At 56.8% G+C, this 23,925-nt stretch overlaps 2 protein-coding genes and 1 long non-coding RNA gene across 6 annotated transcripts; 2 read left to right on the top strand and 1 right to left on the bottom strand.

The window, feature by feature from the left end:
* Positions 1–2,257: 2,257 nt before the first annotated feature.
* On the top strand, positions 2,258–6,776 carry LOC122440777. Its single transcript, XR_006269163.1, has 4 exons — positions 2,258–2,295; positions 2,909–2,969; positions 3,119–3,209; positions 6,640–6,776. It is a non-coding gene; the product is annotated as an uncharacterized LOC122440777 (long non-coding RNA).
* Positions 6,777–7,097: 321 nt separating this feature from the next.
* HOMER3 (homer scaffold protein 3) lies at positions 7,098–15,457 on the top strand. Of its 3 annotated transcripts, XM_043467426.1 has the most exons (11): positions 7,098–7,279; positions 7,680–7,732; positions 8,993–9,074; positions 9,160–9,316; positions 9,773–9,904; positions 11,548–11,655; positions 12,739–12,860; positions 13,362–13,518; positions 13,851–13,961; positions 14,071–14,157; positions 14,993–15,457. In XM_043467426.1, exons 3-11 carry the CDS (start codon positions 9,061–9,063, stop codon positions 15,182–15,184), a joined length of 1,080 nt encoding a protein of 359 aa, XP_043323361.1. In that variant the 5' UTR covers positions 7,098–7,279; positions 7,680–7,732; positions 8,993–9,060; the 3' UTR covers positions 15,185–15,457. The 3 variants fall into 3 exon arrangements, with proteins under 3 accessions (XP_043323361.1, XP_043323360.1, XP_043323362.1); XM_043467425.1 differs by lacking the exon at positions 7,680–7,732; XM_043467427.1 differs by lacking the exons at positions 7,098–7,279; positions 7,680–7,732 and adding an exon at positions 7,323–7,347.
* Positions 15,458–16,004: 547 nt separating this feature from the next.
* DDX49 (DEAD-box helicase 49) lies at positions 16,005–23,898 on the bottom strand. Of its 2 annotated transcripts, none has more exons than XM_043467423.1 (13): positions 23,729–23,898; positions 22,500–22,623; positions 21,772–21,857; positions 21,561–21,682; positions 20,809–20,996; positions 20,527–20,667; positions 19,487–19,562; positions 19,102–19,178; positions 18,840–18,937; positions 17,568–17,642; positions 16,856–16,944; positions 16,677–16,748; positions 16,005–16,578 (listed from the first exon to the last, which is right to left on the bottom strand). In XM_043467423.1, exons 1-13 carry the CDS (start codon positions 23,841–23,843, stop codon positions 16,390–16,392), a joined length of 1,452 nt encoding a protein of 483 aa, XP_043323358.1. In that variant the 5' UTR covers positions 23,844–23,898; the 3' UTR covers positions 16,005–16,389. The 2 variants fall into 2 exon arrangements, 1 of the variants encoding a protein (XP_043323358.1); XR_006269162.1 differs by having other exon boundaries at positions 16,509–16,578; positions 16,856–16,963.
* Positions 23,899–23,925: the final 27 nt, after the last annotated feature.

The following is a 23,925-nucleotide window of genomic DNA, read 5'->3' as shown; positions in this document are numbered from 1 at the left end:
GAGGCTGAGTGCATTCCCACCTCAGGGTCTTTGCACATGCTCTTTCCCCTTGAACTATCATCTCAGAGCAGCCTTTGCCAACCAGCTGTCTTTGTCCGTTGTTTTGCTTGGTTTTCTTTCCTTCTCATAATGCTGACTGAAGCCAGCCTGCTCTGTCCTTTGTTTGTCATCCATTTCGTCCACCAGATAGCTGTGAGTCCCCTGAGGGCAGCGCCTCCTGAAGTACTAGCATGTAGTAGGTGCTCAATAAACATAAGTCAAAAAAAGAAGGGACTTCCCTGCTGGTCCAGTGACTACGACTCTGAGCTCCCAATGCTGGGGACCCAGGTGTGATCCCTGCTCGGGAACGAGACCCCACATGCAGCAACTAAGAGTCTGTATGCCACAACCAAAGATCCCACATGCCACAACAAAGACCCAGCACAGCCAAATCAGTAATTTTTTTTGAAAAATGAAGAACCTCCTTCTTAAAGGGGAGGAAGCAGGGAATTCCCTGGTAGTCCGGTCCAGTGGTTAAGACTCCAAGCTCTCACTGCCGAGGGCCAGGTTCAACCCCTGGTCCAGGAACCAAATCCTGCAAGCTGCAAGGTGTGACCAAAAAATAAAAATTTTAAAAAAGAGAGAGAGAGAGGGAGAGAGAGAGAGGAGGAGGAAACAGAGGGCCGAGGGAAGTCCCCAGGGTATCCATGGAGATGGATTTGGAACATTTGAGTCTGAGCCTAGATTATACCAAATCTACCCGCAGGCAAGTGAAAGCCCAACCCCCCCACCCTCGCCCCGTTCCTTTGGGTAAATAAGACTCTGAAGGTTGCAGGGAGCAGAGTCTGGCTTGTCAGATTCAGGTTTCAGGCCAAGCTTTTCCACTCAGCTAGTTTTTAATCTGGGGAACTGGCCTGAGTCCCTTGAGCCTCAGTTTCCTCTTCTATAAAAACAAAAGCTAGAGGATGAGATGGTTGGATGGCATCACCAACTCAGTGGACATGAGTTTGAGGAAACTCCGGGAGACAGTGAAGGACAAAGATGCCTGACGTGCTGCAGCCCACGGGGTCGCGAAGAGTCGGACACGACTGAGCGATTGAACAACAAGAGGGGCTTTACTGGCGGTCCACTGGTTAAGAATCAGCTCTTCCACTGCAGGAAATGTGGGTTCAATTCCTGGGCAGGGAACTAAGATCCCACAGTGTGGCCAACAACAAAAAAAATGAAGTTAGAGATCAGATCAAGGAGGCGGCCTGTGGGGTCCTGCCTCGGGCTGCCACGGCGGGTGTCTCCCTTTCTGTTTGTACCCCACGCTGGAGACAGTGGAGCCCCTGAGAGCCCTTTACTCAAGTCAAGACTCTGAAGGACTCCCAGTCTGGGGTAGGGGCAAAGCCAGAGAGAGATACCCCTGTGTCAGGCTTGGGGCAGTGGAGGGAGGCTGGGAAGGCTTCCTGGAGGAGGAAGTTTAGCGGAGCTCATTTTCCAGGCCATAGATGGGGTCAAGTACAAAAGCTCAGAAACGAGGCCAAGTGCATAAGTTCAGAGATGGGGTCCAGGAGCTTGGCCAGTGGAAACAAGGTGCTAGATTCTCCCTCTGAAACCTCCAAGAGACTCACGGAAGCTGCTGGAGCAGGAAAGTGAGCCATGCCGCCAGTTAAGGGATCCCGGGGGTGGAGATGCTGGTTTGGGGGCGGCCCAGAGGGGTGAATGCTGACTCTAGCCTGTGCCTGGGGACCAGGAACGACCTCCCCTGGCAGACCGAGGGAGGAGGAGGAGGCATCTGAGTCACCCAGTTCCTGCAAGAACATTCGGCACCCAGCGGCCCCACGGGGGCTGTCGCCAAGCGGGAACACGGCCCCCGGAGCCCCTCCACGCAGCCTTCCCGAGGCCTCCCGCTCTCTGTTCCCACAGCTGTTCCTTCATGGCCCCAGAAGGCGAGTAGGAGGAGAGGGCAGGCGGAAGGGAGTCCATGTAGGCTGCTTGGCCGGAATGTGGGAGCTTGGGGTGGGGGGAGGTTCCCTGGCTGAGGGTCCAGAGTGTCCTGGGGCTGCCAAAGCCTCTGGACTCTGCCGGGACTGGGAAACTGAGGCTCAGGGCCTGCCGCTGCTCTGCACATTGTATAGTGTTCTGCATGTGTGCTAAGTCACTTCAGTAGTGTCTGATTTTGGTGACCCTATGGACTGTGGCCCACCAGGTTCCTCTGTTCACGGGGATTCTTCAAGCAATAATACTGGAGTGGGTTGTCATGCCCTTCTCTGGAGGATCTTCCTGACCTAAGGATCAAACCCACATCTCTTGTGTCTCTGGCACTGAAAGGTAGGTTCTTTACCACTAGAATCACCTGGGATGCCCATAGAGATACCTCGTTCTCTCCTAAGAGTTGAAACCCTGGGGAATTCTCTGGTGGCCCAGTGGTTAGTATTCTGCACTTTCACTGGCAAGGGCCTGGGTGTAATCCCTTGTTGGGGATCTCAGATGCTACCAGCCTGCAATGCACATCCGATCACATCTCTCCCTCTGTGGCTCCAAACTCTCCCATGGCTCCCCAGTACCCTGGGGTACTTGGAAATCCACCTACCTCACCACCACCCATGAGGTCCCACCTGGCTCCTGTGGCCTCCTGGGCCCTCAGCATCCCCCCGCTTTCTCCCCACTCACTCTGTTCTGACCACCCGGGACTCCTGGCTGTTCTTCCAACACATGAGTCCACCCTCACCTCAGGGTCTTTGCACATGCCGTACACGCTGCCCAGAGCACTCTTTGTAACTTATGGTCCCTGTTGGGTCCCTCAGGAAAGATGCAAAGAGAGAGGGTCATGTGCCCAGGAACACACATCAAGTTCGGATGACTCCGGACTTACACCCAGACCCGTCTGACTAACACCCGCAATCCAAGCCCTCTCTCACCAATTATTTCACATTCAAAACAGGCCTCCAGACCAATCCACCATGGAGATGAATGAGTCTCAGCCTCTCCAGGTTTTGCTGCAGGTAAGTGCCAAAGACCCTCAGTCTGAGGCCCAAATCCCCTGCTCAGGGGAATCCTAGGCCAACTTGACTCTCAAGTCTCCCACTGTCTCTCCTGATGTGGTCCTGGTTTTTATGCCCCACTTTCTGCCCTTGACATGAACGGATGGTAGAGCCTTCAAGGACGGCACAGCCAAAAATAATCGGGCCCGACCTACCTCCCGAAAGTGGGGCAGCCCCGCCCAGACACCTGGTACGACGGAGGTAATTAGTGCATGTGGCAAATGAGGGTAATTAGGTCTGTGGGAACCAAACCACGGATCCAGGTTTGGAGTTTGGAGGGGGCTCAAGTTCTGCTTCCCTAACCCCCAACCCACCCTGGTCCTGGGAGGTCTAGTCCATAATCCAGTGCCAGACCCCCTTCCCCAGCCCCTTCGTGCCGGGGCTGGGCTGGGCTGGAGTGGGGTGGGGGAGGTGGGTACCTGTCTTCATTACTTCCTGGGGGCTGTTTGTTTAATGAATTAACCTTGGCCTTTGGCAGAAATTGAAATAGATCTGAATTTAAGGTGGGGTCAGTTTTTGTGTGTGAGTTGAGAATCATCAAACTTTCCTCTGCCATGAATCCCATGCAGCTAACCCATGCTGGAAGACGCCAAAGCCAAGAGATGCCTCACTTGAGCCCTTGAGATTCCCTCGGGCTGGGGGAGTCAGCCCTGAACACAGACACTTCCACCAGGAGGGAGTGTGTTAGGGAGGGTTTAGCAGGAAAGAAGCCTTCTTAGAGAAGAGGGCATGGGCGGGGTGGGTAGGGGTTTGAGGAATGAATAGGAGTTTGCTAGGAGGATACGATCCTGTGGCTGTCCCAGCTGGCAAACCTGGGGCCATAGGGAGTAGGAGAAGGAGGGTGGTTAGAGGAAGGGCCCAGAGCTAAAGATTTAGAGGATATCATGCCACGTTGGACCCATTTCTGTCTTCAGGAGCTCACATCTGGTTGGGACCCTTTGAACCCTGAAAGTCTTAAGAACTTGGCTCATATCAAAACCTCCTGTCCAGATAGCCAAGAATAACTATGATGTTTATAACGAGCAGACATTTATTAAGCTCCTAGGGTCATGCCCTCTTCATGCCAGGCCATATTGGAGCCTTACAGGAAGCCTCAGAAGTGGGTATCATTCTTAACGCATGTTTTATAGATGGGGAAACTAAAATACCGGGAAGGAAAGTGACTTCTTTAAGATCACTCTGCTGGTAAGAGGCACCCTGGCTCATGTGACATTGAAGGCCACCAAGGACCTAGGCAGGGCCCTTGGGATCTCTTCCTGCTGGCAACATTTACAGAGTTCCTGGTGCAAGTCAGACTTGCTCTAGGTGGTGGGACAGAGGCTTGAACAAAGTAGGCAGTAACCAAATCATGACATAAACAGACCTGAGTGGTCCCTGTAATCCAGGCCATGAGGTTGGGCATGTGGTTTTGGGGAATAGTGACAGACACTCTCCCCCCTTTGCTGCTCTGGTGGGACAGGAACCCTCCAGGGAAGAGAGACAATATAACTTCAGCCCAAAGTCTGGGTCAGATTTAACGAGACAGAGGCCGGAGCCTCACCTATAAGAGCTACTCTGTAGTGCTGCGGTCCATGGAGTCTCAAGGAGTCAGACATGGCTGAGCAACTGAACTGAGCTGAGCTGAGAGCCGAATGAGCTATTTCCTGCTTGGTTCCTCCCGTGGCAGGAAGCGCGTTCCCTCAAGTCCTTGCTCAGCCCCAAGAGGAAGCTGTCGTTTCTAGTCACCACCTTGGGCTGGCGGCCTCTGCTCGTCCCTTAAGGACATTCCCAGTCCTTTGTAAGAGAGGCCCAAGGACCAGGCAGAAGAGGGCTCAGGCCGAGGTGGGAGAGGCAGCTCAGGGCAGCCTCCTACTCATCTATGCCCGGGGAAAAGTGAGAGGCTGATGGTGTTGCCTGGGTTCTTCCTGCCTCCTCCCCCCACCCCAGCCCCATGAGCATCAGCCCATTCTCCAGGCGGGAAAGCCGAGTCTACACTGACAGAATCATTCTCTCAGTTTGAACTGGACTAAGACAACGGCAGGTCAGGGCTGCTCAAGGCCAGCTCCATCCCAATCCTTCCTGGAGACTTGAGAGGGGACCCCATTCTCCGTCACGCTGTCGCCTCCTGCCCACGTAAGGGGTAAAGTCTGCCGAGGCTCCTCGCCCACCCGCCCCCCACGGAACAGCCACCTGGCCCCAGTTCTACAGCCGGCCAGTACTCAGCACACGCTGAGTGGCTTCCAAAAGCCTCGGCCCTGCCAGCACCTTCCCAGTTACTTTTTTTTTTTTTTTTTTGGTTATAAGGAAAAGTCATTCTCTGCACGGAACAGACGGTATTTTCTTTGTTCCCTACAGTGTTCAAGCGTTTTGTGGCTTTGGGCCTGAGAGCGAAGCCAAATCCCTTGCTTATGCAGATGCCGTGTGAAGTTAGAGGCAGGTGGAGAAAGTGAGTCTGTGGCTCTGTTTCCTGAGCTGGAGTGATAGTCCCTCTCACGCTGAGAGAGGTTCAGGCTCAAGGATGGGTCAGTTCTGGCCACAATCGGACCAGTAAATCAATCAGGGATCCCAAAGAAAGGGATGGGGTGGTGCAGCAGGGGTGGGCGAGGTCCCTACCAAGCTCAGGATAGTCAGAGAAGCATCTGGGAGGTGAGGGGGCAGAGGAGCTGAACCTAGAAGGACAAAACAGAATACAAGCCTTTGAGAAGGGCATTCTAGTTGGAGGGAACAGCTTCGGCAAAGGCTGGGAGGGAGGAAAACTCAGATCTTGGCCTGGGATGAAGGCTCCAGAAACAACATGACCTAGGATTCACCTAAAGGTAATTTGAAGGGAGAGACCAGCTCAGATGTGGGGGAAACAGACAGACAAGAACAGGGAAAGCAGTCAGAGGAGAGAAAAAGCAAAAAGCCTCGAATGTGGGCTTCCCAGGTGGTGCTAGTGGTAAAGAACCCACCTGCCAATGCAGGAGACATAAGAGATGCAGGTTCCATTCCTGGGTGGGGAAGATCCCCTGGAGGAGGGCATGGCTACCCACTCCAGTATTCTTACTTGGGGAATCCCATGGACAAAGGAGGCTGGCAGGCTACAGTCCATGGGGTCACATAGGTGAGGCTCAGAGCTTCACGGAAGTGCAGGCCTTCCTTGGTTCAGTGCCCCTGTCCACAAACCCCGTGGCACTGTGTGACTCTGGAGGAGCCTCCAGAGAGAGGGTGGAGCTGGGACTGACAAGGGGGCTCCGCAGGCTTGGACCAGGAGATCCTGGCTCAGCTCTAGAAGTTCCGTCTCCCAGAACTGTAGGAAGGCATGGACTCCGAGCAGTAGTGACAAGCCCAGGCCTGTGGACCTCCAGGCAATTCACCCATTCAGTGGCAAGTGGACATGGATATTCCCCCAACCTGGGATTTGGGGACCCTTTAACAGCAATGATAATCCTAATCCAACCTCATCAACACTGTGACAGCCGTTTGGGGAGACACAGAAGCCCCAAGGTGGACAAAAGCTCGCCCCTGGGGATCAGAGTGGGGTGGGAGAGCAGGCAGGAAGGGATCTGAGAGGGCACCTGGGGTCAAGCCCCATTAGGCGCCTACTGTTCGCCTCTCTCTCATCTTCTAGCCTCCTCTCCCCAAGGTCTCTTTCTTCATTTCCCGCATACAGGCAAGGAGGACCAGCCACGCCTGGGTCCGTCCACCTAGGGCAGATGCGCCCTGCACCTGGACTCCCTTCGGGTGAAGAGGGACCTGACTCCCCATAGCAGACAAAAGCAGCCGTGGCCCAGAGGATCGGGGACACCCCCCACATACACCCTTGAAAGGGGGATGAGGCCACCTTCTCCTTTGTCTGCCGAGGTCTGTCTGCCTGTCGCCTGTGTCTCTGCCTCTCTCCTCCGTCTCTCTGTCTCTGGGTCCGCGTCTCTGGCTCTGCCCCTTTGACTGTCCCCCTCCGCACCCTCCTTAACCTCTTGCCCTCCATCCTTCCCCTCTTCCTCCCTGCCCCTGCCCCTCCCTCTCTCCCGCCCCCCCGCCGCGGAGGGCCGGCAGGGGGCGCTGCGGGGCGGCCTCGGCGGCCCGGGGAGGCGGGGCGGGCGGCGGCCGCGTCGGGACCCGCCGCGATGGGACCGGAGGCGGCGCGGGCGGCGGCGGCGGCGCAGACAAAGGCGCGGGCGGCGCGGAGGGCGGCGCGGAGGGCGCGGGCCCCGGAGCCAGCGAGCGAGCGGGGCGCCGGGCTGCGGGGAGTCGGCGCCGCGGGGCGGCACCCGTCTCGCGCCCGGACACTTGCGGGGCGCCGAGCCGGCAGGGTGAGCCCGGCCAAGCGAGCCAGCGCTGGGGGTGCGGGGGGCCCCGAAGTTCCAGAGCCCCGGAGAGGGTACTGGGGGGGGGGGTCGCCGAAGTTCGGGATACGGAGGCTGGGGGGAGCTGGGGGAGCCCCGAAGTGCCAGAGCTTGAGAGGGCAGGGGACCCCGAAGTTCCGGAGTCGGGGTCAGGGAGGGGACATTGGGAGGGGGTCCCGAAGTTCCGGCCCCGTCGTTGGAGAAGGCTGTGAAGGTGTCTCCGAAGTTCCGGACCTGGGGTGGAGGGGCGATCCGAGGGAACCCCGAAATTCCCGACCTGGGAATGGAACGGTGGCAGGGGGTCCCCGAAGTTCAGGAGTCAGGGAAAGCGCGAAGGATCCCCTAAGTTCTGGACCTGCGGTTGCAGGAGGTAGATAACGTGTCCCCGAAGTTCTGGACCCGGAGTGTTGGAGGGCCGTGGTAAGGGATCTTGGAAGTTCCAGGGCTGGGGGCAACACTTCCCGAAGTTGGGGCGTCCTGGTCCTGACGCGGGTGGGGTCTTGATCCCGAATGAATATCCGATTCCCTGGACTGGGGCTCGTGGGGTGGGGCTTCGACCACCAAATGCAATGTTGGATCCCGGACACCGGGCGGGGTCGAGCTCCCCTTGGGGAGCCCCGCGGCCGGCGGCGTCCGAGGCGCATGACTAGTTGGTGAGTAACTTTCCCCAGTGCAGCAAGTCGCGGCAGGAGCGTCCGGACGGGCAGGAGGGACCCGAGTGTCTGAGACCCCTGCGCCCGCGGAACCCCGGCTCGACCCGGGACCCACCCCCAACGCCGGCCAAAGTCACCGCCCCTCCCCCACCCCGAGCTCCGGTTTCAGACCCTGTGACCAGGACAGCAGCTGCCCAGAAGGAGGGGGTGCACTCCCCCCTCTGACCGCGGGGGCTCCAGAGTCCCGGCCTCACTTCCCTCGGTCTGCCTGCCCTCCACCGGGTCTCTCCGGGACTGGCCCCCACCCAGCCGCCCGTACTGGGATTCAGTGGTGATGGGTGGCCAGCCCAGTGAACCTGTTCAGCCGCATCTTGTCTTTTTAACTAGGTTGCAGGCTCCCTGGGGATTTTTGGTCTTTGACTCCAAGGTGTGCCTCTGCTCTAGAGTGGAAGCTGAGGGGTTTCTTTGGGGGTCCTGTGGGGGACGGGTGTCCCAGTAGGCACCCGCTATTGCCCCACTCTTTTGATGGAGGCCCTGCTTTGAAGAGTGATGGATGAATGTCAGAAGGTACTGCACAGGATTTGGCCTTGGCCTCCTGGGCCCGGCCCAGAGATAGAGAAGACTTCACTGGGAGTCCTGTAAGCAGGAAGATGTGAGATTTATGCTGGGATATCAGGTACCACCTGACTCCTGTCAGAGGCCACCTCCATCTGGAGGATGTTCCTGCAACACTCAGGACAGGAGATGGCCCCTGGTGGCTCAGATGGTAAAGAGTCTTCCTGCAATGCAGGAGACCCGGGTTTGATCTCTGGGTTCGGAAGATCCCCTGGAAAAGGGAATGGCTACCCACTCCAGTGTTGTTGCCTGGAGAATTCCATGGACGGAGGAACCTGGCAGGCTACATTCCCTTCACTTTTGGATCGAAATTCTGTGAATGGTGTACTTGCTAGTGCGGTCCTGGGGTTAGACGTGCTTGGCCTCCCTCATCCTGGCAGGGGGGACACTCACAAACCCCCTCTCCCTCCAGAGGCCAAACCAGCAGTTCCTACCATCCCACTGGCTGCTGCTTGGAGCCCGCCCAGACCAGCCTGACCAATGTCCACAGCCAGGTCAGCCTCTGCTTCTGCCAGCTTGACCCTGAGTCCCCGGGGGTGGGTGTGTCTGGCTCCCACTGAGCACCCTCTCCCCACACAGGGAGCAGCCCATCTTCAGCACACGGGCACACGTGTTCCAGATCGACCCAGCCACCAAACGGAACTGGATCCCTGCGGGCAAACACGCACTCACTGTCTCCTACTTTTACGATGCCACCCGCAACGTCTATCGAATCATCAGCCTTGGTGGTGCCAAGGTCCTGGTGGGGCCTGGGTGGGGTGGCAGGTCCCAAGGATCCCAGGGACAGGACTGGGTCCATTTACTGCCTTGCTGTGTGCCTTGGGGGCCAGGGGATACTCTGAATTTTTCTGGGTCTCCATCTTGTTCCTGAAATGGCTCAAACCAAGTGGTGCTAGTGGTAAAGAATCTGTCTGCTGATGCAGGAGACGTAAGAGCCATACGTTTGATCCCTGGGTCAGGAAGATCCCCTGGAAGAGGGCATGGCAACCCACTCCCGTTCTCTTGCCTGGAGAATCCCATGGACAGAGGAGGCTGGTGGGCTGTAGTCCATAGAGTTACAAAGAGTCGGACACGACTAAAGCGACTTAGCACAGAAGGACTAGCACAAGGCGATTTTCTCTGGGGGTTTCCTATTGATTATTACCAGTTCCATCACCCATGAACTTTTCTTCCCCACCCCACCTTCCCCCAGGCCATCATCAACAGCACTGTCACTCCCAACATGACCTTCACTAAAACCTCCCAGAAGTTTGGACAGTGGGCAGACAGCCGCGCCAACACTGTCTATGGCCTTGGCTTTGCTTCTGAACAGCATCTGACTCAGGTGGGCCCGCGGGGGTACATGGTGGGAGGAGCCGGGCTGGGGCTGGGTCTTCTCTTGTGTTTACTGGGGGACCCTGGACAGATGCTGGGCCTCCGTCTTCCCAGCAACAGAATGGGCATACAGAATTGGACCAGCCTGTAGCCCCTTCCCACTTCCCTGGTCCACATCCCAGCTCAGTTGGCCACCTGCTTTGATTTTGAACACACCCTGCTCCTCTCTGGGTGCCTTTGCTGGGCTGAGCGCTTCCCCACACCCCTGGCACTTCCCTCATTACCACCTCCCTCCACCCTCTGCTGTTTCTAGAATTCGGCATTGTCTTATTAATTGTTTCCCTTTATGGTTCATGCTCTCTGAGATGCTTTTCTTCTCTTTTCTTCTAGAAGCATTAGTTTCCCTTTCAAATTTAGATCTTGAATTAATTTCTGCAGGCGGTATAAAGTAGGAGTATTTTTTTCACATATGAGTATTCAGTTGCTCTTGGGACTTTTTTTTTGGCCACGCCATGTGGCATATGGGATCTTTGTTCCCCAGCTGAGGATTGCATCCCCTGCCCTGGAAGTGTGGCGTCTTAACCACTGGGCCACCAGAGAAATCCTGGAACAGTTTTTGAAAACACTGCCTGCCCCCAACACCCCCAATGAATTGCACTGGCCCCTTTGCACAAACCAAGGGGCTGTATATCTGTAAATATTTTTAACATTACTTTCAAGCTAAGAAAATTTATTTTAAAATGTAAAAAGGTGGGGGTGCTTCCTAGGTGGCTCAGTGGTAAAGACTCTACCTGCCAATGCAGGAGAAACAGGTTCAATCCCTGGACCGGGAAGATGTTAGATGCTGTGGATCAATGAAGCCCGTGCGCCGTGACCATGGGTCCTGTGCTCCAGAGCCCAGGAGCTGCAACTGCTGAGCCCGTGTGCCCTAGAGCCTGTGCTCTGTAACAAAAGAAGCTGCAATGGGGAGCCTGGGCACCGCAACTAGAGAGTAGCCCTTGCTCGCTGCAACCAGGGAAAAGCCCAAGCAGCAATGAAGACCCAGTACAACCCAAAATAAATAAATACATAAACACATTTCTTTAAAAAAGGTTCCCTGGTGGCCTAGTGGTTAGGATTCCAGGCTTTCACTGCCACGGTCCAGGTTCAATCGCTGGTCAGGGAACTGAGATCCCACAATCTGCTTGGTGCAGCCAAAAAAAAAAAAAATGTGTATCCTACCCTAGCTGGAAAACAGGTATGGGAGATTAATGTAAACTATAATATAACAAAAATGAGAACAGGGTGATTACTTTCCCACTGGCTGCAGGTGCCTGTCAGAGGCTCCAAGTCCAAGACCTGCTTTCTCTTTGTCACAAAGGATATTCACAAGCGTCCCAGGCATGAAAGACAGATTAGCACCCACCTGAGGCTCTCCTTACTGAGATAAGCTGATTGAGAAGGAAAGGGGATCTCTTTCTCAAGGTGGCCTCTGTGAACATCCCCCCCCAGCCCTCTAGCCTGATACCCACTCTGCTCCTTGGGCATCATCTTCCAAGCCTGTTCCCTCTCTTCCAAAGACAGGGATGGTGCTGGGTGGGAGTCGTGTGGTGGGGCCCTGGTGGAGGGGGCTGGGAGTTTGTTGACTGTCTGTTCCTATCCCTCATCCCTCAGTTTGCTGAGAAGTTCCAGGAAGTGAAGGAAGCAGCAAGGCTGGCACGGGAGAAATCTCAGGATGGGGGAGAACTCACCAGTCCAGCCCTGGGGCTCACTGCCCACCAGGTCAGCACTCCTTGTCCCAGGCCTGCCAGGAACTCAACTGCTATGAAGGGGAGGGGTCTAAATGCTATGCCGGTGCTCAGGACCAAATGCTCACTGATGATGTAAAACTAGATCCATGGCAGGGGCCATGGAAGAGGGTGTGGGTGCCACGAGAGCATGTCATAGGCCTGTCTGAAAGTTAGATAAAGGAAGGCCAGAAAACCAGCTCATGTGGCAGAGTTGAAATGTGAAAGTTGAAATGGCTAAGTAGTGGTGCATACTTGCATACTGTCGCTTCAGTCGTCCCCAACTCTTTGTGGCCCTATGAACTGTAGTCCGCCAGGCTTCTCTGTTCATGGGATTCTTCAGGCAAGAATACCAGAGTGGTTTGCCATGCCCTCCTCCAGGGGATCTTCCCCGCCCAGGGATCAAACCTGTGTCTCTTATGTCTCCTGCATTGGCAGGCGGGTTCTTTACCACTGAGCCATCTGGGAAACCCTAAGTAGTGGGGTGGGATTAAAAAACTGTCCCTGAGCATTTCGCCCTACTAACTTATTCAACATCATTTATTGACCACCTACTGTGTGCCAGGCCAGGACTGGGCACAGGGCTTAAGAAGATAAAAAAGTAGGCTGGTCCCTGCCCTCAGGATTGTGGTTCAGGCACCAGGTGGATTCATAATAAATTTAGCCTAATGGAGTAGGTTTCCCGTAGGAATTTTAAATAGCTGTTGAAATTTGGCCCCAGGAAAGGTCATTGCGGTGAGGGAATAGCGTCAAGGCTTCAGATTGCTCCCCGATTTGCAGATGATGAGTATCTCTCTCCCTGGGTTTAGGCTAGCCTACATCAGGTTTGTTCTTGGTGGGTTGGTGAGAGCCCAGCAGGCAAGGAGGCGGGACAGGGCGCCAAACTACAGCCCAGGGGCCATGCGGGGCCATGGATGGTGGGCGAGGGGGGAGAGGAACGATCGGATCCCAGTGCTGGGAAGGACCTGCCCCCTCTCAGTCAAGACCCCTGACATCAGCCCTAACCCCAACCATGACCTAACTGGCCCTTAACGGAAGCCACGCCCTACTGTGACTTCACTTCTATCCATTCCCTTAGGTGCCTCCGAGCCCCCTCGTCAGCGCCAATGGCCCCGGCGATGAGAAGCTATTCCGCAGCCAGAGCGCGGATGCCCCGGGCCCCGCTGAACGCGAGCGGCTCAAAAAGATGCTGTCCGAAGGGTGAGGGGGTAGCGAAGGGTACAAGGGGCGTGGCAGGACGAAAGGTGGGGGAGGCGAGAGGAGGTTCTCAGAAACTGTTGGGACTCGTTCAAGTGGCGGAATCTGACAGTGGATCCAAGCCTGGGATCCCCGAACACGCCTGGGTTGGAGAGGAAACACCCAGATTACGCCCCTTCCAGAGCCGACCCCGCTTGCCTCATCCATTCCTCGGGGCTAACCCTGGCCCGTCCACACCTCCCCCAGCTAATTCTAAACCCACGGGTGCCTCCCCGCCACCCGGTTCTGTCCACATCCCATGGGTTGATACTGCTCGCCAAGCGGACTGTGTCTCGCGGAGCGGACACAGAAAGGCCTACTCTGACCCCGGCTCCGCGGGACGTCCCCAGCCCCCTGTCTCTTGACCCCGCCCACAACCCCGCCCCAGACCCGGCCCCGCCCTGGCCCCGCCCCCGGCCCAGTGAGGCCCCGCCCCGCCCTCTGCCGACACCCGTGCTGTCTCAGCTCCGTGGGCGAGGTGCAGTGGGAGGCCGAGTTCTTCGCGCTGCAGGACAGTAACAACAAGTTGGCGGGCGCCCTGCGAGAGGCCAACGCGGCCGCCGCCCAGTGGAGGCAGCAGCTGGAGGCCCAGCGCGCAGAGGCTGAGCGGCTGCGGCAGCGGGTGAGGAAGCCCCACCCTCCCAAAGACCCCAGGTGGCCCAAGGGTGACTGTGAAGCCCCTGCCCCCTGTCTGTCCTGGGCTCACCTGGCTGGATGCGTGCTCTCGGCAGGTCACGTCCCAGAGTCTTAGTTTCTCGCTCCGTAGTGTGGGTCTGAAGTGATGTCGGCCCAGAGGGTCGTCAGACCCTAAAGTCCTGCCTGCCCGAGGTGAGGTAGTGGCCTGGATGTGGAGGGATGAATTCCCAGTCATGGGCTTGACTGATCAGGAGGCGTATTCCCGGGGTGAGGAGGGTACAGACTGAGCCATCAGGGCTGACCTTCCTGTCTGCACAGGTGGCTGAGCTGGAAGCCCAGGCTGCCGCCGAGCCACCTGCAGGCAGTGAGAAGGAGGGACCCGGCCAGTCATTGGAGCAGCTGGAGGCACTGGTGCAAACTAAAGACCAGGTGTGTGAAGGCATCTGTTTGCATGTGTGTTTCCTCGGGCTTTGCCTTCCTTGATCTCCTGCAGGGGAGCCAAGGACCTCAGAACAGATTCTGGGAACTTTTTCACTAGGAGATCCAGACTCTGAGGAGCCAGACTAGTGGGTCCCGTGAGGCCGCGGACACTGCTGAACGTGAGGAGACACAGCAGAAGGTGCAGGTATGTGTGGTTGCTGTGGGGTGGGGTGTGGTGACTACTCGCGGCAGCCAGATCCTGCTGTGGGACGGACATGATCTTCCCTTCCCACGGGTTCTGGGCAGCCGTGTGCCTTCCCGAACCTCCGTTTCTTCACCTATACATGGAGTCAGGAAGACATCTAAGGTTGTGAAGGATTCAGATAACCAGGTGCATGGAAGGACTGAGTCAAATGATGGTTATTAGGACAATGTTTCATCTTCTTCCATTCATTCAACAAGCAGTTTTTGAGTCTCTGTTGAATTTCCATTCTTGAGCCCTATCAAACCTCACACATCCCTGTCTGAGGCCAGAAGCTTGCATTTGTACCCAGATGTGGCTGACCTGGCTTTCACTGAAGACTGTATCTGAGGAACAGTCATAGGGGCATGTCCTGTGAGTCCAGCAGGTGGAGAAGTTAAAGGATCTGGTACCCCAAAGAGAGAGTATTTCAGGGAATGCTCCCTGTTGTCTCCTGGCAGCATGCACAGCAAATACAGAGGCCCTGAGGTGCGGAGAGAGTATTCAAGGAACCACAAGGAAGCCAGAAAGGCTGAGCAGGAATGAGCAAGGAGAGGAGGGAGGGGTCTGAATTTCATTCCCAGAACAATGGGTGACAGGAGGATTTTGAGGAGGAATGTGGTCACTTCAAATTGGCTGGGGGACCAGGGAGTGTCTTGGGTATACGTAACTGGGAGAAAGCCAGCAGACAGGGAGAGTTTGGCCCAGAGGGAGGGCTGTGGTCCCCGGCACCCGCTTTGAGATGCTGGACCCTTCAGACTCGCTGGGGCCCCCAACACTGCCTACCCTCTCCCCGTAGGACCTGGAAACGCGGAACGCGGAGCTGGAGCACCAGCTGCGGGCCATGGAGCGCAGCCTGGAGGAGGCCCGGGTCGAGCGGGAGCGGGCCCGGGCTGAGGTGGGCCGGGCCGCTCAGCTCCTGGATGTCAGGCTGTTTGAGCTGAGCGAGCTGCGGGAGGGGCTGGCCCGCCTGGCCGAGGGCGCGCCCTGAGTCCGGCCTCCGGGTCTGCATAGAAGGGGCCTGTGGGAGCTGGTTTTACCCGAACGACTCCCGCCTGGGGCACAGGCCAGGCCGCAGGCGGCACGGTGGGCCAAGCCCCCTGGCAGGGACTGGGGCCCGACTCAGCCTGGGGAGGGCTTGTCCACAGACTCCAGCCGGCCCTGGCTGTTCACAGCTCAGAGGCTGTTTTTGAGCTTTTCATTGTGTAGAATTTCTAGACTCCCCAGGGCGTGTGCTGGTGCCCAAATTACATTTCTAAGCGTGGCTGTATATGTGTGGTGTCTGAGCAGCTGGGTATACCTAACCACCATCACTGGACCCTCTGTCCATCTACCCTCAGTCTGTGTAGGGTTTGGTAAGCCACTTAGAGGGTGAGGTTCAGAAAGCCTAAGGGAGCATATCCAGGACACATGTCTCTGCTTCCCCATCTCCTTAAGCCCTGCCCATGTTGTCTGGACCAGTACAGACTAACATGGACCCTGATTAAGCCCCCCACTTTCACTTCACTCTGGCCACAAACCCCAAGTACAACCAAGTGGGCAAGCTCCTAGAATGTGGCTGTGTTCACTAGGCATGGAAACGATCTCTCCAAAACATCATGTCTACATCCGGATAGTAGAGCGGTTGCTATACCCATTTTCCAGATGAGGAAACTGAGGCCCATATAAGGGACTTCACCCACCCAAGGTCACTCGGCTGGAATGGTCAACACTACAGTCCAAAGCTTTGGGCCTGGCCCGACAGGAAAGAACTAGTGGGTGGGGTGGCAACATGATGTTCCAGGGGACTTGAGAAGTACAGGCAGCCACATCCTCTTCTCGCTGCCCCTGCTCCCCAGAGTCAGACTGCAGAAGTTAAAAGACTCATTTATTAAGCACCTCCTGCAAGTGACACACCTTTGCTCATCACACATCCAGGGTGACCCTGGGCTGGGGTCACTGTACCCCAGGTGGACTGGGGCCCAACCTCACAGCCAGTGTTCTTCCTTCCTCAGCAGCCCGCCTCTTGGCCAAGGCTCTGGAAAGGGGCCGCCAGAGGCTGCAGGGTGGAGGGCTGTGCACTGTACGTGGGTGTCAGCGGGCTCTGCTGAGGGGCACTGGGCAGGCTGGCAGAGGGTCCTGTCCTCAGGGGAGGGCGCTCCAACCCTCAGCTTGATGGAGGAGTCCCAGGCTAGGCGAGTGGGCACTGTGCGGAACTCAGGCTGGACCCTGAGCGGGTGCTGGGCACAGTGAGGCCTCAGGCCGGGCCCTGGGCGGGCGCCCCCTGCGGTCAGCCCTGCTGGCCTTCTGCCGCTGCAGTGTCTGCTCAACTTTCTCCTTGAAGCGCCGGTTCTTCTGCTTGATCTTGGCCAGCTCTGCCTTGCGCTTTGCCTCCAGGTCGGGGTCCTGGCACAGGGAGGACCGGAAGCTGGCTAAGCTGACTGTCTCCCCTGGGGACCCTTGCGCCCTGCCCCTACCACACAGACAGCTCCGCCAGCCCTCACCTTCCCCTCCAGAATCATCTGCTTCCGCTTGTTAATCTCCTTCTTTTCATCAAAGTTGGCCGCCTCCAGTTTCTGGGCAGGGGGGAAGGAGTAGGGGGAGGGAGAGGCCATCACGGGGGTTGCCACCTTAGAGGAAGCACCCTGGGTCCCCGAGGACGAGCCCCTTCCCCAACACTCACAATCTCACACTCCCTCCGCACCACGTTGACCTGTGTGAGGATCTGTAGGACCTGGGCTTCCTCCACTGAGAACTCCTCCAGCTTCTTTTCTGTGGGGACAGCAGGGACCTGGGGTTGGGAGGGGGCAGGGAGGGGCAGGCACCACAGGGAGAAAGATTTCAACCATGTAGTTCTCCATGCAGCAGGGCATGCAAGGTCATAGAGAGTCATATCAGATAAAGATCAGGTGGGCAAGAGCTAGGTACAGATTGCTCTTTTTCTGGTTGTTAACAACACTATGAATTTGATTAGGAGTTTTTTTTTCCTGAAAACAGTGTCCATTAAAGTCAAGATGTTTCTGAATCTCAGGACAGTCTGTGCAGTGGTTGGAGATGCCCCAGAGCTTCTCGGTCTTGGATATACATTAAACCACCCAAGGGGAATTTTGAAAACATGCCTAGGCCACAGCCCTGGGGCTTGACTCATCTGCAGGGACCACCCACACACTGTGGTCTGAGAAACCAAAGTCCCTTCCCATCAGACGTGGCTTTCGGCTGCTGGAGGCCATGACGGAGTTTCTGCTTCAATAGCTGGGCCAAAGAAACTTCTATGGGGGTTGTGTAGGAAGGAAAGCGCAGTTTAAGCCTCCTCCCATGAGCAGACAGGCAGGCATTGACAGGGTGAGTGGACGGCTCACCCGGAGGCACCACCCTCCCCCCCTACCCCCACTCACTGATCTGCTCCTCGATGGCGTGAACCAGGTGGATGTCATACTGCGTCACCAGCGTGATGGCCTGTCCCTGCCGCCCTGTGGGGACACACCCAGATTATGTGCTGGAGGCCAGAAGGGGCCGATACAAGCAGGTCCTGACCGCTAGGTGGCTCAGAGCTCCTCTTGATCAAGAGGAACTGTACAGGAGCTCAGTGGGTGGAGGAATGAGTGGAAACGAAGGAAGCTTAGAGCGTCAGGTCTCAGCCCCCTGCTTGATCTCTATGTGGTAGGCAGGTCTGTCCCAGGGGAGTAGCAGGACTCCAGGGAGAGGCGGCTGTCCTGCCAGTTTGGCCTTAATCAGGGGCCGGTGACGTGGCTGATTTCCCTTTTCGGTATGGCTGCCAGGGAGCTCAAGCCCAGTTCTGTCAGCAGGAAGCCCAGACAGGCTTCAGCTCCGATCTCTACATGCCACCTTCTCTGTTCCCGGTTTCCATGAGACAATGTACTAGAACAGCCCTGGGAGCTGACCAGGCCTGAGACCCACAGAGCGGCCCCAAACAGGCGTCACATTCTTGTTACCCATTGCTGGATGAGGCAGTGGGGGCCCAGAGAGCTGATGTGACCGGCCTGAGGCCACAGGGCAGGAGAGAAGGGCCAGACCCAGTCTGGCTCCAGAGACCATGGCTCTGTCCACTCCAGGTGTGAGAAAATCTCCCGGACTCTGTGTCCCTTCCGGGTGGGGCTGGGGAGCAGACGCAAGGCTCCTACCAGGAGTCACAGCAAGTGGCTGAACTTGAATGCTGAATCCCTCAGGGCAGCATCTTACCCATCAGGACCCATACACCTGTTTGCTGCTGGGCTAGGGCGGCCAGCCCTGACAGGTGAAGGGGGCTTGAGTGAGGCAAGAGGTAGTGGTGGGGAGGGGGGTTGTGTGTGCCGTGTCCCCAGGGGACAGCTCAGCGCTGCCTGGATCATGTGGAGAAGACACACCACCCCCACCTAGGTCTTTTTGTTTGTTTGGGGGGATTTTTGGCAGTGGTGTGTGGGATCTTCCCCAGCAAGGGATCAAACCCGTGCCCCCTGCATGGGTAGCGCACAGTCTGAAACGCTGGACCGCCAGGGAAGTCCTGCCCATGGTTCTGAAAGGAGGATTCCCCCAGCTTGCGAGCACTACCTCTAGTCTCTCTCACCTGCAGTCTGTGGCCCTCCCGTGCCCCACCAGCTCGTGACTGGCTCTGCGTGCTGTGCGGGCAGGAGGGTGGGTGCCCGAAGGCCGCCCCGCCCTCTGCTCACCTGCGCGGGCTGTCCGGCCAACTCGGTGGATGTAGATCTTTGGGAGTCCGGGGGTGTTGTGGTTGATGACCACCTGCACAGTGGGAATGTCCAGGCCCCTGGAGGCAGAGGTCAGTCAGCGCCTCTGTCCATGTGGGGAAACCGAGGTTGGGACTCACCCAGGGTCACTCGGTGGTGAAGTGGGGCTGCCTGAAGCCAGCCTCCCTCTCTGGCCCTTTTGTGGGGGCCACCGTGGGGGAGGGAGCACCCTGGAGCCGCTCACCGGGAGGCCACGTCTGTTGCAATCAGGATCCGGTAGATGCTGGACTTGAACTTGGCCAGGGCGGCAAAGCGTTCTTTCTGTACCAAATTGGGAGAAAATTGGGGCAGGGGAGTGTCAGGTAACATCCCAAGAAATGTTTCAGAGTTTATGCTTACTGTGTCAGGCCTGGGGACATGCACGACAGAGGCCAGGACAGTCTCCGCCCTCAAGGGGCTCACAGTCCAGCGAGGGAGATGACCTTGAGGAGGCCAGAACGGGGCAGATGGGGCGGCAGGAAGAGTGTTCCAGGCAGAGGAGAGGGCCTGAGCAAAAGCCCCGGAGCGGGGAGGCATCCCCAGGGCGAGGCTGGTCGGGGAGGGCTCTGGGTGGCCACCTGGTGCCTCACCTGTTTCATCATGGAGTGCAGAGCAACAGTGGGGAAGTTGAACTTGCGTAGCATCATGCATAGGATCTGGCAGGTCCTGGTGGGAAGGACAGGCTGTCGGTCCATCTAGTGCTGGGGTCCTGGGAGGGTGCTCCGTCCCCCACCCCCCTGAGACCCCTAGCAGTGGCCTTGCATGACTGGGGAAGGAGAAGCGGGAGAAAGGATGCCGCGTCCTGCCTGCTGACCCCTTCCCTGGCCTAAGCCAACAAGAGAGCACTCTACGTCCAGGCTTTTCTCTTCTGGTAGCCCAAGAAATTCTTGGGGGGCAGTGGTCAGGACGTCTCCTCCGTGTGCTGTGGGCTGCCCTTCTATGCTGGCTCAGGCTAGACCAGCCTACAGCTCCTTGATGCTCTCCCCAAATATGTGAAAGGATTTTGAAATCCCCGGGTCTGTGGAGGGGACAGCCGTGGGGGTGATGTGCTGGGCCTCAGTGCCCCCCTGAGACCACAGCAAACTGGCTGCTCCAGGGCCTTCCCAGCTGCTGCAGGGGTCTCCTGGGGAGAGCCCAAGGCCTTCAGCTCTTCCAGTTAAGGGCAGGTCTGAAAAAGTGAAAGTGTTAGTCCCTCAGTCTTGTCTGACTCTTTGCAACCCCATGGACTGTAGCCCACCAGGCTCCCCTGTCCATGGAATTCTCCAGGCAAGAATACTGGAGTGGGTTGCCATTCCCTTCTCCAGGGGATCTTCCAAACTCAGGGATTGAACCTGGGTCTCCTGCAGTGCAGACAGATTCTTTACCATCTGAGCCACCAGGAAAAGGCAGGTCTGAGGACTCCCAAATCCTGGCTCTGTCTTCATGGGGATGACCTTATTAGCAAACTGCTTGACCTCTCTGAACCTCCTTGAGTGGATCCTCTGAAACTGCTGGTCAGAGCAGAGGCCCTGGAGTGCCAAGACTGGCCGTGTGCCTGACACCTCCAACCGCAGACCACCTGCTGGACCTCCATGAGGTGCAGGGGGAGGGATGCCTAGGGGATGGGAGCGGCAGGCCCGCCCATGCTCACTTGCACGTGTTGGTGAAGATGATGATAGACCAGTCCTCATGCTCGTCCTGGAAGTTCTGGATCAGGTGGACCAGGTAGGCATCCTTGACCTTCTCAGGCACTAGCAGGTAGCGCTGGTCCAGCTGTTCCACGGTGCGCACCCTGGGCACGGGCAGATTTGTTTCCCCTTCTGTTGAATGAGGTCACTGCCCGCCCCGCCCATGGTCAATGACCTCTGTTGGACACCTCCGCCTCCAGCTTGTCCTGCCCCATCCCGCCACCAGAAAGTAGCTATGGACTCACGGGGCCTGAGCCTCCCAGAAGAAGGGCTGGTTGGTGGCCAGGCCCTGTAGCTCCCTCAGTGTGTCGGTCAGCGTGGCGCTGAAGAGCAGCGTCTGCCTGCGGGCGGGCACGGCTGCCAGGATGACCTCCAGGTCGACGGTGAAGTCAGTGCAGCCCTGCTCCAACAGCCGGTCCGCCTCATCCATCACCTGTAGCATCAGCCGCAGCAGGCAGGGGGTGGGGTGAGGCCGCTGTCCAAGGCCTGACCACCAGCCCAGGGCCCAGCCTACCTCCCCCACGTGCCTCCTTCCTGGGCTCAGACATGCACCCTGGAGCACTCTCCCTCGAGGTCTTGGAGGCCTGCCCTCTTGCCCATCTCAGCTTCAACGTCAACTCCTCAGAGAGGCCCTGCCCTCTACTGACTTTTTAGTGTGTGCATGCATGCCCACTCAATTGTGTCCGACCCTTTGTAACCCCAAGGACTGCAGTCCTCCAGGCTCCTCTGTCCATGGGATTTTCCAGGTGAGAATACTGGAGTGGGTTGCCATTTCCTCCTCCACGGAATTTTCCCCACCTAGGGACCGAACCCGCATCTCCTACATCGGCAGGCAAATTCTTTACAACTGAGTCACCTGGGGAGCCCATCTTTTCTAGTACAGGCCCCCTTTTGTTGGTCCCTGAGATGTCATTGTCACCATTCCTAACTTGGTAACGGATGGCCTATGGGACACACAGTTCCCAAACGGATGAATCAGGGCCCCAGGCTGACTCACCAGGAAGCGGATCTTCTTTATGCTGAAGGTGTTGGAGCTGCGGAGGTGGTCAGCCAGGCGCCCTGGTGTGGCAATGACTACGTGTGGTTTCCGGGAGAGCTCCAGGGCCTGGGCCACCATGTCTGTGGGTGGAATTCGAGAGATGGGGCTAGGTAGATGGTCTGAGGCTGCAGCAGTCCCATGCCCAGCACCTCCTTGGGTCCCCCCATACCCATGCCGCCGACGATGATGCAGTCTTTCAAGCCCAGAGGCTTTCCCAGGACACGGAACTGCTCTGCGATCTGATAGGCCAGCTCCCTGTGGGCATGAAGGGGCCAGACTGAGTCAGATAGGGGTTTTGTGCCTGCCTCTCATTCCCGTCTCCATTAATAGGGCCTCCTGCTTGCATCTTTCCTGTTCACACACTCTCCATGGCTCCCAGTCCCCTTTGGACAAAGGTTCTGGTATGGACTGTTGGAGGCCCAGCTCTCACTAAGCTGGGTGCCCGAACAGAGTATGGCTTGTCCTCGGCCAGTCCCACCCAAACTGGCCTTTCCTCATCCCACGTCCTCAGCAATGGCCTTGACACCACAGTTATCAAAGCCCGAGACCCAAGTGTCAACCACCCCCACCCACCCACCCCCCACTGCTGCTCCAAGGCTGGTCAGTGGGTCAGTGGCCAAATCCCCTCCTCTCTGCCCCCAGCTCTGTCCAGGCCTTTCCTCTGCCCATGTGCCTACTTCCTGGCCTTCCTGCTTGCCCTGAGTCAAGCCCTGTGCTCAGCACTTTTCACACACCATCTTGCGAATTCTTCAGCACCTCTAAGGGTTGGGCTAACTTCTGTTCCCATTTTGCACACATGGCAAGTGTACTCAAAGAGGTAAAGGCACGTGCCCAAGAGCACCCAGCTGGTTAACTCACCCGAGAAGCGTGTGTCTGTGTGTAGGGTGTGGGACTCACCTGGTGGGTGTCAGGACGAGGCAGAAGATGCCATAGGGATCCTCAGACAGCTTCTGCAAGATGGGCAGGACAAATGCTGCTGTCTTGCCACTGCCTGTCTTGGCACAGCCCAGGCAGTCCCGACCTGGGCAGAGAACAGAGCAGTGTCACAGGTACAGACAGGTATTCCATCAGGCACAGTTTACAGCAGCTAACATTTAATGAGCAATGACTATATGCTCAGGCTTCCCTGGTGACTCAGTGGTAGAGAATCCACCTGCTAATGCAGGAGACATAGATTTGATCCCTGGGTCAGGAAGATCCCCTGGAGAAGGAAATGGCAACCCACTCCAGTACTCTTGCCTGGGAAATCCCATGGACAGAGAAGCCCGACGGGCTACAGTCCACGGGGTCACAAAAGACTTGGGCACGTCTTAGCAACTTAACAATAATGACAAAAACTGTATTCTCAGTACCAGCCTGTGCCCTTTCTATTGAAAACATTATGACAACTTTCCATTTAGAGTAATTGACAAATTTAAGGAGGGTGAGGCCATTATCATCCCCATTTAACAGAAGGGAAAACAGAGTCAAAGGTTTGCCCAGGACATACAGCCAGTGAATAACAGCCTAGACTGGAACCCACATCCATTGACCTGAGATACCTGCTACTAAACACGATTTCATTTTGACTCCTTCCCAGGGATCAGAGCTTGGGAAACTCAGAATGTCCTCCTCAGTCCAGAATGCCCTCCCCCAACCTGCATCCTATTCTCCCTACTGACTCTTCGTCCCTGTTTATTTAATGCCTTAACTTGTCACATCCTAAGCTTCCTGAAGGCATCTCTTTTAATGGCAAAACTGGGTTGGACCAAAGGGGTGGAGAGAGGAGCAGTCTAGGGACCAGAATCCTGGATTTACCAATAATCTTGACAACCTCAATTGCCATTTGTAAAATGAAGATAGTAAAGCAAGTTCTACCGAATTTTCTCAGTACTATCTATTAGTTATTCATCAAACCCTCTCAGTGATGAGACTACGAAAGTTTCAGAGATTACATCATTTGTGCAGGCGAGTCAGTAGTACAGCCTAAACGTCAACATCACCTAGTCGTCCTCCGGAACCCAGGATCGCCCGTAAAGTCCAGGGCTGCCCCTTGCCTCACGGGACCCGCGTGGGCAAAAGCTGAGATAAGGCAAGAGAAGCGACAGTAGCGGGGAAGCCTCCTGGAGAGGCCAAGCCACACTCACCCTCCAAGATGGCAGGGATGCAGCCCAGCTGCACGGGCGTGGGCTGCTTCAAACCCATCTGCCGACACTGTTCCACGAGCCACGAAGACAGCCCGAGCTCCGCGAAGCCTGCCATCCTCGCAGCCAGGGCAGTGTGATTGCTCCTGTGAACGGTACTTCCGGCGCGTGTCGATGACGTCACGAAAGCGTTACCGTTT

The sequence above is a fragment of the Cervus canadensis genome, chromosome 4, assembly GCF_019320065.1.
Source record: "Cervus canadensis isolate Bull #8, Minnesota chromosome 4, ASM1932006v1, whole genome shotgun sequence".
Classification (NCBI taxonomy): Eukaryota; Metazoa; Chordata; class Mammalia; order Artiodactyla; family Cervidae; genus Cervus; species Cervus canadensis.
Note: the sequence above shows the minus strand (reverse complement) of the source record. Positions and strands in the feature narration are given on the sequence as shown.